Source organism: Opisthorchis viverrini (assembly GCF_000715545.1).
Source record: "Opisthorchis viverrini unplaced genomic scaffold opera_v5_202, whole genome shotgun sequence".
NCBI lineage: Eukaryota > Metazoa > Platyhelminthes > Trematoda > Opisthorchiida > Opisthorchiidae > Opisthorchis > Opisthorchis viverrini.
Window position 1 is genome coordinate 770476 of NW_008751858.1, and position 10541 is coordinate 781016.

Consider the following 10541-nt stretch of genomic DNA (forward strand, 5'->3'; position numbering starts at 1 on the left):
CGAAAACACGAGGAAATAATAAAATCAGAACACTGACGTTAGAAGCGAAAGTGTTATTAAGGGAGACGTTTGGTGCACGGGTTAAACGGATGCTTATTGTTCTGCTCGTTGAGCTGATGACACCATAGGTGCGCAATGATTTAACCCTGCAAAGCAGGCTAGCGGCGAGTGCGTACGTAAGTGTTACATTGGACGTTTACATGACGAGTGGATGGTTGTTATTTGAGTGAATCTTCCTCTGATTTGTCGACATCCTGATGACTTTTAAGCTTAGCTCCTTGAATCGGTAATTTGCTGCATCTATCCTGCAGGTTCACAATTTTCATTGTTGTCATCAAATCTTTCTATGTCACAATAGGTTTTCTTTGCTCACCCCACTTGCCTTGCCGATTGACTGCTTCGTTTGTGGAGCTAAACTACGATCAATTGTTATGTGCCGTCCGATTGGATTTGTGGTGAAGAACTGTGTTTCCAGAAACCTACTTGAATCGATTGCGCTTCCAGATTTCGATAACTCTGTGTCATAAAGACTGAGTTCATGTCCCTCTTGATTTTTTCGTCAAAGATGCTGAAACGCTGAACTGCATAAGATGAAAGGTGGGATTACGTGTATTTCAGATTTGGTGCAGCAAAAGTACACGGGCAAAACGCGTAGCAAAAACCAAATGAAGTTGAACTTGGTAATGCATGCAGGATCTACGGAACGGTTATCCTGCGACATCAAGCGGTAATCGGAAGCTGGATTATAGGAATTTTAGAAACGGATCGGTCGCTCCACATAGGGAAGAAAATCTTGGTGGTATGTTGTGGTGGTTCGGTAAAAATCTACATCATACAACTGAACATACAAAAAGTAACACCATGAAGTTTAAACTAGCTCATCGGCAGACCAGTCCTGTGGCACTCCAGACCTGGTAAAAAAATGGACATTTGCTTTTTCATCGTGCAAACATGTTTGTTTTGGGAGCGCTATTATTCAAACATTTACGATATCCTGCAGTCTGGTCTAGTTACTGATCGTAACCGCGAGTCCCCTTGAGGCGAAACGAATAACAGAAAGGACGTTGCTGTCTACAGTGACTTTCGAATGACCGAAAAGGAACAGAAGGGGGCGACGTGTGTAGTCCTCTGTATTCTCAAACTTCAGGGCGCGTGAGAGCATATGAAGATATTTTTAGAACCTTCCGTGCACGACACGGTGTTCTCTATGGGCACTCACTCTCTCAACTTCTATTCAACATCATACTAGATGAGATAATGGGGCGAACGCTGGAAGGTCTTTAAAGCTAAGATACGAAAAGTATGATTGCTGTCGGGATCGGTTGATCTCCACTGCGTCTAGTTGGACACGCTGCAAGATATGGCTGCTAATTAATGTCGGTGCATTCTTGTTGTCAGTTTCAATCCAGATTGTCAGCATGAGTGCCTGGGGGTGTAGGCACATCGGAATGATTGTGGTAGGATAGCATTAGCCCCCCTTCATCCACTTTTATTCTCTTCCTAAAATTAAGGCTTTCAAATAAATTATGGCTGAATTGCTCCGAAGCATCGGTGTTGAACATTGATGTCATACTGTCATTGGGGAGAGAAAAACTCCCATTACTCTTCTGCGCATCCCATTAAAGTCAATATTTCCATCTCTAACGAGGATGACTGTTAGAAATAAAACAATCTTAACTGGTCACATTCCATATGGACGTTCTGCATAAGTGAAGCCTAAAAAATAAAACATTGGGGAACTGGGAAAAGGAGTGGCTTGTTTTAAAGGTCAAAGGTGAAATAACTAAGGCAGATGTGATCTTGTTAGCTAAAGCTGAGGGCTGAAGTACGCAAGTGACCTTGGACTTTGTTCACTTGATTCTTCCTTTAGTACCAGCTGGCTGGTGACCGAATGTTATGTAAATCCAAACAGTTGTCAGCATAACGAAACAGTAACCTGCTGTGGGATTTCGGAAAATATGCATACGCCGAATTTATCCGTTTTAGTGGTCATAAGGGCAAAAAACTGACAACGCGTTGTGAAGAGTACAAATGTTTCATCGACCTCTTAACAGTGCTCTGCGAGGTCTTTAAGTAGTGGAATTTGCATCTGGAAAATGCCGACTCTTCATAAGGTTCAGGTGCGTTTCTTTCTTCGATGACAGCCATTAGTTCCTCTATCAACAACAGCAAGAAATCTTCAGCCAAAATATTGTGCAACAATGTTACCTCGAAAGACTGAATTTTTCTGACCAAGGTTGTATTTCAGTAGCATATTTTTAAACCTTGATCACTTGGGAAGCGTTACTTTGTATCCAACGTGTAATTTGGTTTGGAGCACTGAAGCTCGCCCACCAAAACAATTTTTATAGCTCCACTCGTTGACAACATGCTAGCGCACGTTTTGGGAGTTTGGGTAAAGAGTCCAGGGCGTAATACACTTCTCATAAAGTTGCTGAACTGACCACGACCGGTTTTGCATTCCTTGGAGCTCACCAAGTAAGCACAGTCCCTGAGTTTCCGTCAACCTCATGTCCTACATGAACCCAAACTGCAGCAAAATAGCGGAATACACTCATTTGCGAACACATTTGGTTTTGAGAGAGATTCACCTGCAATCCAGCCGAATTTCTCGTTTATGACGTTCAAGTAGAACATAAGGTTGACGGACACTCGGGGATTGAGAATAACTGATGAGCCCCAAGAAGGGTGAAACCAGTCGTGGGCTGTCGAAAAATTTTCAGTAATCTTATGAGCAGTGTATTACATCTCCACATGTGTCGCGATATCTCAAGTATCGTACCAAATGAAACACGAGGTGGCCTGGTGCAGCATATTCACTCGCCTTAAAACACTAGAAACGGGAGATTCAGCTGAGATCAAAGTGAGTTTTTTCAGAAAAATAAATTGATTTGCAAATGAGCGTATTTTGCTTAACAGTTCATGGGACAGACTTCGCACAATGAGTCGTGAGCACGTGCGAATAGGCTCAGAACAAAACAAAACCTGGAGTCTATGTGTAAAGCTATACTTTGTACAAAATTATGAAAACGCAGACACTGAAATGCAGACAAAATAAAGTTACCAGGGTTTAACCCAATTAACATAACCCCAAGATCACTTTGGGTGCCTTAGGCTCAAAGCAGTCACAGTAAAACATACTGTTCTAGCTGAGTTTTTTCCACGTTTTATTGCATCCTGTAACAACTTCTAAGTCTCTTATCGAGATCAAAGGATACGGCTTTCTAATATACCACAGAAAAGTAGGCTAACTCATGCGAACACACTTGGGTGGGAAAAAACATTCTAGGAAATTCAGATAGGCAACGGCGACCATAAAAAGATCCAGAAAGAAGCACAACGGTGTCTTTTCAAAGGTAATCTTTTGAGACCGCAGATAACGCGCAGAACGTAGGCAAACCAAACTCAGACTAGTCGGTTTATAGCTGCTGTGATGTTCCTCGTTAACGTCCTGCAGCCTTCAATAAGTCCACGCTTTCCCAGGCCAAGCAGGGATAATTTGGCTGGGAGAAATAAGAGACACAACAGTGACAGGACGAATAATTCTTGTGGGACTGGGTGACTCCTAGGTGTCAGTGGATTGGGTACATTTTCAGTGAGCTCAAGCTCATCAGCACCGTTTTGTAGAATCATTGTCCTGAAAAAGGCTATTTTACTTACAAACGGACTCTAGAAATGAAGCGCTGTGTACCGATATTCACTCACGCACAGAAAAACACAAAAGTAGCTAGAACCACCGGTTGGACAAGTGTACCCAGTCAAAGCCACACCACATTCAATCATGTTGCGTTATCTTTTCATTTAGTCAGCTCTTCTGATTTCCAAGCATGTTTACCATTTATGACGGTAGCCTTCGAATCAGGTATATGTTATGACTCCGCGGTTTCCGTGCGTTAATTTTCAAGTTCGGCTACATTTGAGCGGATGTCTCCCAGTAGCCACTGTCCCAACTGCTTACTGGTGTACTCTGATGAAGAGCGGTCGCCTCTTGATTGATCAGACGGTAACCCATCTCGTTCCTCCATGAAACGGTGACATCTCCTGATATTGTTTCATAGACTTTTCGAAGGTATGCTTCAAAAGTCGTGAACAACCGGTAATCCAGTGGCAACATACGGTTGGAAATTCTGTCATGAACTGGGTTGTTTCATCTATCCACAAGTAAAGGTCAATCAATTCAGTAATAATCAGAAATCAATTCACTTAGATTGATGTTAGGTGTCGTTCAAAGTATGTCGTACAAATTTCTTCGCAAAAATTAACCGAGTATGCTGAGTGTTGGTTGTCCTGCTTCACCTACTGCTGCTCACGGAGGCAACCCTCAAATTTAGCTGAAAGCAAAATGCTGTCGTGTGTCGTAATCACGGTGAGGAAGTTAGTTTTTCTATTGATTGGAATAGACAAGCGCCTTGTTGAATAATATCGTGGAACTGATGGGTTCATTTACCGACGTAGGTCAACCAGACTAGCATGCTTTTGGCAAAATATTTTAGCTTGTTTTGACTTTCTGTTCGACGTACTATTTCACTGTTTTCGTGAACATTTTCTCGTTTGTTTCTCCCAGTAGACAATGAGGTCAGTCTGAGAAATGCGGTACTACTACTCTACAAAGCCGACTATCCCATATACTTTGATTTATGAACGTAAAATTGCTACATGTGAATCCACTCAGTCCTACTTCAAAGCACGAATCTGCGGTGATATTCCTCTGATATGACCAATGTCATTTTTTATGTTGAAGCGCCAGACAGATTAGTGAAGGAAGGACAGCCTCGTGCTTCTCAAACGAACCAATCTGACAGGGGCACTCTTGTAGGATGGTGGAAATCTGTATGTCAGGCACAGATTTATTTGTATTTTTTGAGCTTCCCAGATAGGTGCCATTATTTTGTCATATCAGGTTTGCATAAATCTGACAATTGGCCTAAATTTTGAGCTCCAGGCTGTCCATTCATTTGGCACACTAATTATTCTACACAGGCAAATTAAGTATTCTGCGGATAATGCAAACAATGGACAATTTCAAGGCGCAATTTTCAAGTCGATCCTCCAAGAGCCTCTAGCGCATTGCAGCAGATATGTCGGTCGACAGTAACTCCACTGGATGTAGCTAATAATAAAAGTTTTAAGGAGCTAACAGAGGCCAATTCAGTTGAAAAATTTCTGGCAAATGGGGCAAACTGCCCTGTATACTTCTTTGGGTAAGCAACTAAACTGTCTGGACATAGAATTACCCCTTACAAGTAAACTTGTTTTGGGATTTGTATGAAGCTTCTCTGGAGGCCTGAAACATCAACTGTCGTGTTTTTGAAGGTGTCGCTTTTGAACCATTACCCATAAGGTCTTAATCATCCCCAATGACATCTTATTCTTGGTTGGATAAGGTCTGCATTACGTAAGTATCCAGGTTAGATCCGCCGTAAAGCATGCTTTGTTACAAGGGGACACAATACATTGCGTAATCTTTTATGTATCTGAGCTGTATTGTCAGGCTTCAAACACCATAAGCGGTTGTTGCCAGACCGTGTCAGAAGAGTTGTCTCCGAGAACATTTTCAAAACACCTCGATGAGCATAAAATGAGCACATCTTTTGGGAATACAAGTAACTTGTAGCGACTGATATTGGTTCCAACCTCCAAGATAAACTTTGCAACTAGGATACACTGCTTAGAAACAGAAGCGTCCTGATAATGAAAAGTTCGGACATTTTCTTTTATTTTCAATGACTTTGGCTTGGTATACCCAAGTTGGTCACTGTAGTTGCATGAGTATGCATTCCATCTGAGTATCATAGTTAAGTCCACTGACAGCACAAATATTTGCCAGAATCATCTCGTGTTTTTTGGTTTAGAAACGTAAACCTTCAACTTTCTTCTTCTTCTTCCTTCTTCTTTCTTCCCACAGTTCTCTAAATTAAGAACCGATTGACAGCGCGAGGGTGTCGAAATGTGGACTCCTCATTTGTAATCCGGATATGAATCTCATGTTACATATTCTTAGCAAACCATTGGACTAGAAGCTAACAGTAAGACGATGCGGGATTTTTTTGTTGATCTATAATCATATACACTTCGAACTTTCACATAAATGGCAGTGATCTATGCGCTGAAACACTAAATTAGTTTTCTAAAATCAAGGAAGTTTCTGAGAGACACATTATCTTGATCGTCCTCAAGTGAGGAAGAGGTGAAAAAACTAGAAACGCTTTGCCAAAATCGTCGAGTTAGTAAGAACGGCACCTGTCGCAGATCGCTACTTCCCTAGCTCTGTTTGTGTTCCATTGGAGACCACCGGCTGGTCTCGTTCAGGAACTAACGTCTTCATAGTGAGTCTCCTAGGAAATGCGTACCCTATAAACTGTCATAATATTGACTTTGGAGTGAAAACTAATAATCATGCTTCGTTTTGTTTGTACGTATGAGTTTTGAAAGGAAAAAGTTGTTGCATGGAGCAGTCATCCAAATACTACTTGATTTGCAGCAGAAGAATTCTGAAAGTCCAAATACTTAGCATATCACTGAATACTCACAGGGTCACTGGATAGCAGCTTTACCTGTCAGATGACTAGAATTAACTTAAATGAACAGTAAACATTGTTTGGATTGTTGTAGAATTTCAACACCGTGTTATTTAACCAGCTGGTAAGGAGAAAGTACACGCGTGAGCAAAAAGGTTACAGCCTTCGAACATTTAACAATCTCAAAGTAAAACGATTGTCTGGTTGGGTCAACAAAAGCAAAGTCAGGTGAAGAACGAAACAAAAAAGACCTTCGGATTTGACTGTAACTGTGACAGATGAGAAAATATATGACGTATGGCCTAGATAAGGCAGGACCGAACAACGAAGCCAGGAGAGTGAGTGATCACAATTCAGCCCACTATTTACGGTCACGAGGTCGTGTGATAGGCTTTGCAATGGTACGGCTAAGATGGTGTACCTTGGATGGTGGTACCCTGGAAGCACTGCCTCGAAGCTGACAGGGGAGGGCATGCTGACAATCCTAGAATTTCGTGATATTGAGATCCCATATGGGAGAACGTCGGTCACTCGTACTGCGCTAGAGCCGCAAAATACTTGTACAATGGATCGCTTTAAAGAGCATAGAGATAGGAGAAGGAAACAGTGGAACCTCAAGATGATCCGGATAGCACATATACAACAGACCAAAGCCTCTATGCGACCACACACCAGTACCGATGGAAACATTTCACTCAATTAGTCTTGCTGTGTCAGAAACAATCATGTAAAGTAGTAGCTTCTATCTAACGGAGAATAAGTTGTCTGCCAACTCACCTAGTTCTTTTGAACATGTGTGTAGCGGACTAAAAGTCTACTTTTAAAACCCCAAAAATATTTCATTTCAATGTGTGTGTCTATTCAAATTGACATATTTTATGGTATATCGAAAATGATACAATCCGGCTATATATCCTTAAAGTGAGCACCTAAACCTGAAGTCACGTGTTCAGTAATACATTTGAAGGTGACACAGAAACTCTCCCATTGCTTGTCGTTTATTCCTTCAAATCAGCACTGACGCGTGTAATCCAGGCCGGTGAGGCTTGGTTCATCTGGTCGTACGCGTTATTGATCTGGGTCGAAGGCTTCACTCCCAACTCTCCTAATAGAAAAAGATTGTGCACATTTTTTATTGTTTTTGTAAGTGGCCACTTGAAGCTGGATTCCTTGATAATCTCTTCCACAAAAAAGAACGATGTTGGCTGATTTCGGCATCTGCGGTTCAAGTACCTTTTGGGCAAAAGAACCCGACAGAATTGTAATACTTCAACAAAAACAAACAAATTCTCGTAGCCTCCGAACCATCGTCACTCTAATCAAAGTACATGTAAATATCCCACCCAAACAAAAAACCCCAATACCACTTAGAAATCCTAGGAAATCGCTATTGATGGTTTAGCAGATGGCCTTTATCTGTTTGCCGAGCTTAGCGATTGGCGAACCACCAGTAAACACACTCAAGTTGTCAAGATTACAACACATCGATAAACATTGTTCGCTGCGCTTGATGATTATGTCCAGAACCGCAAACGCAGGCTCTGTTTCACTTCACAACAAGTGACAATGTTACATCGACTGATAGCAAAACGTCTACAACCAAATTGTCAAGTTAGACTTTCAAGTGAATAAGATGAGCTTTCAAAACTCGGCCCTATAAAACTCCCAAGGGATGGTTGCTTGAAAATCAAGGAAGTGAACTAGAGACCCACAAATCATTCGAGGCATATGCATAGGGTTTTTCATTATATCAAGGTCAACGATCCTTCAATGTGTTAAACACAGGCCAAGTAAAATGGATAAGTACTTTTGTAGTTGAGGCTGGAAACTAAACTCACTCATTCCTCCTGGGTGGCAAGTGCTGCTGTCAAGTTACAACGCAGAATCAACCGTTTTTTCTAACAAAAGATCAGGTTTTCCTTAATACGTCGTCATACCGGTTTAGTCTGTGCATCTGCTGACTCCTTTTTGATGGCGCTTTTTTACAAGTTCCAGTTCACTTAACGCTTAGTGTGAAACCAAGTAAATTATTTCAATTTTAACGTGCACTGCTCATACGATAACATTTAAGGTTTGTACTGATATCATCTCCCGACTACCGTTATAGCAAACCAGTGTATGGTATTGCGCCACTATGCCATTTCTGCTCAAGTGCTGGATGGACAAAACAGCGCATTTTGGAACCGAGTGCATTAAAAATCACAGGTAGCTAGGTGAAACACCATAGCAACCGGGCCTTTTGGTTGACGTAAATGAACCTTTGGGTAGTCGGGAATAAGCAACCTAGCAGGAAAAATTGTGATGGGACGAAAAGATAACTTACCTGCGAAAGAACCTAATAAAATGTAAAATTAATGTGGAAGGAATGTAATAGAGGGGTAGACGTGGAGGAACAGGAGTAAGGAAATATGTGGGATATCTTGGCTGTTGAGTGCAGCTCAGAAACCTGGGTTATGTGTCCTGAGATAGACACCAAGTACCGCAAGTCAATCAGACAAAGGCCGCAGAAAGACTGACGGAAATGGTTTGCTTAGAAGCTCGGCATCAGTTCCTTAGAGCAATGTGGTTAAGTAGGCACTTTGATAAAGAAAGGCGTGCGTCCCAAGGATTTCTCTTTAATCAAGTTTAATAATCGCTGAACACTGCAAAAACCGTTTACCTCGGGGGAACATCCATGGATTTTACTCAATTTGTTGGTTGGCTCCTCCAGAAAATGTCTTTGCTAGTAAGGTAGAGTCACTTGGGGTAATTGTCAGTGTTCAAAAACATATGGGAACGAGGCACAAGATCTTACTATGCTTTACGTTTGGTGTGTGAATGGATTTTCAGGAGATACAGAGGTTGGGCGGAGTCGTCGTGTGAGAAATTTCACACATTTTAATAGAGGTTTGCCCATAAGTGAACCCCATCTATGCTGCAAAGCCGAGAAACACTGTACAGCTGTTTTATATTTATTGGGGATCTTCAGCTGTGCGCAACTCAGGAAGCTCAAGTAAGTCTTTAATGAGTGACCCCGAGGAGAGTAATCACTTATATTTTTAGAGGATATTCTCATTCCACCAAGTTGGGGGATAGGTTGAGGAGCTGCGCGAATTCCGAGGAACGTAGAAGTAAATACTGAGATTAATAGGGTAATCAACTGAAAGAAGAAAACTGAAAGAAAAGTGGCGGAAAACCGAAAGAAAACACAGGAAAAAGGGGTATTACAGAGCTATGTACATTTACTTTGTTTTTGGTTTTGTCTTTGCCCTTTTTTATTGTGTTTTGGGAGGATGCTAACACAGAACCAAACATTGCATAGAGGAAGGCCAGTAAAAATCTCTGCTTATGGCTAATGGTATTGGACAAGAATCCAAAAAACTAAACAGGCAGACTACTTGATGGTTGGCAATACCACCTGGTAGCAAAAGAATTGTGCGAGCTAATCGAACTCAGACAATAGGGGAAAAGCAAAGAGTAAAAAAACGTCATCCATGTGTCGAAGGGTATCTTCACTACGGTCCAAGGTTATTCCGTACAGTCTGTAAAAATCACGGATATGCAGGCGTTTATCTTAATGACTACAAGGATTTACTTGACAGGCTGAGCATAATTATGGTCAGACACGTTGCGTGTGTTGTGACGGTGTTTTGTACTGAACCTGTTTTGGATGCTTGATTGGAGTGATGTCCTGTCAACGGAACATGGTTTAGTCCATGGAACGAGTAGCTTTTTAATAAAGTTCCTTAGTTGCAAATATACACTCATTTGCAAACTAATTTGTTTTTTTTTCAAGAGACTCACCTGGAATCCAGCTGAATCTCTCGTTTATAATGTTCTCAGGCTACTGAATGTGCTGCACCAGGCCGCCTCATGTTTCAGTTGCCACGATAATTGAGATATCGCGATACGTGACGCAAACCCTGGGACTGTGCCTACCTGATGAGCCCCAAAAAGGGCGAAACCGGTCGTGGGCTGTCCACGGACTTTCAGCAACCTTATGAGAAGTACATTCCTTAGTTTGGGGTTTTTCGGGATAGGTAT

The 10541-nt window shown here is 41.7% G+C and overlaps 1 protein-coding gene across 1 annotated transcript; it reads right to left on the bottom strand.

The window, feature by feature from the left end:
• Nucleotides 1–1400: 1400 nt before the first annotated feature.
• T265_08113 (hypothetical protein) lies at nucleotides 1401–9194 on the bottom strand (the record flags this gene model as incomplete). Its single annotated transcript, XM_009173820.1, has 4 exons — nucleotides 1401–1572; nucleotides 2592–2705; nucleotides 8842–8853; nucleotides 9178–9194. 4 exons carry the CDS (start codon nucleotides 9192–9194, stop codon nucleotides 1401–1403), a joined length of 315 nt encoding a protein of 104 aa, XP_009172084.1.
• Between the last annotated feature and the right edge of the window lie 1347 nt (nucleotides 9195–10541).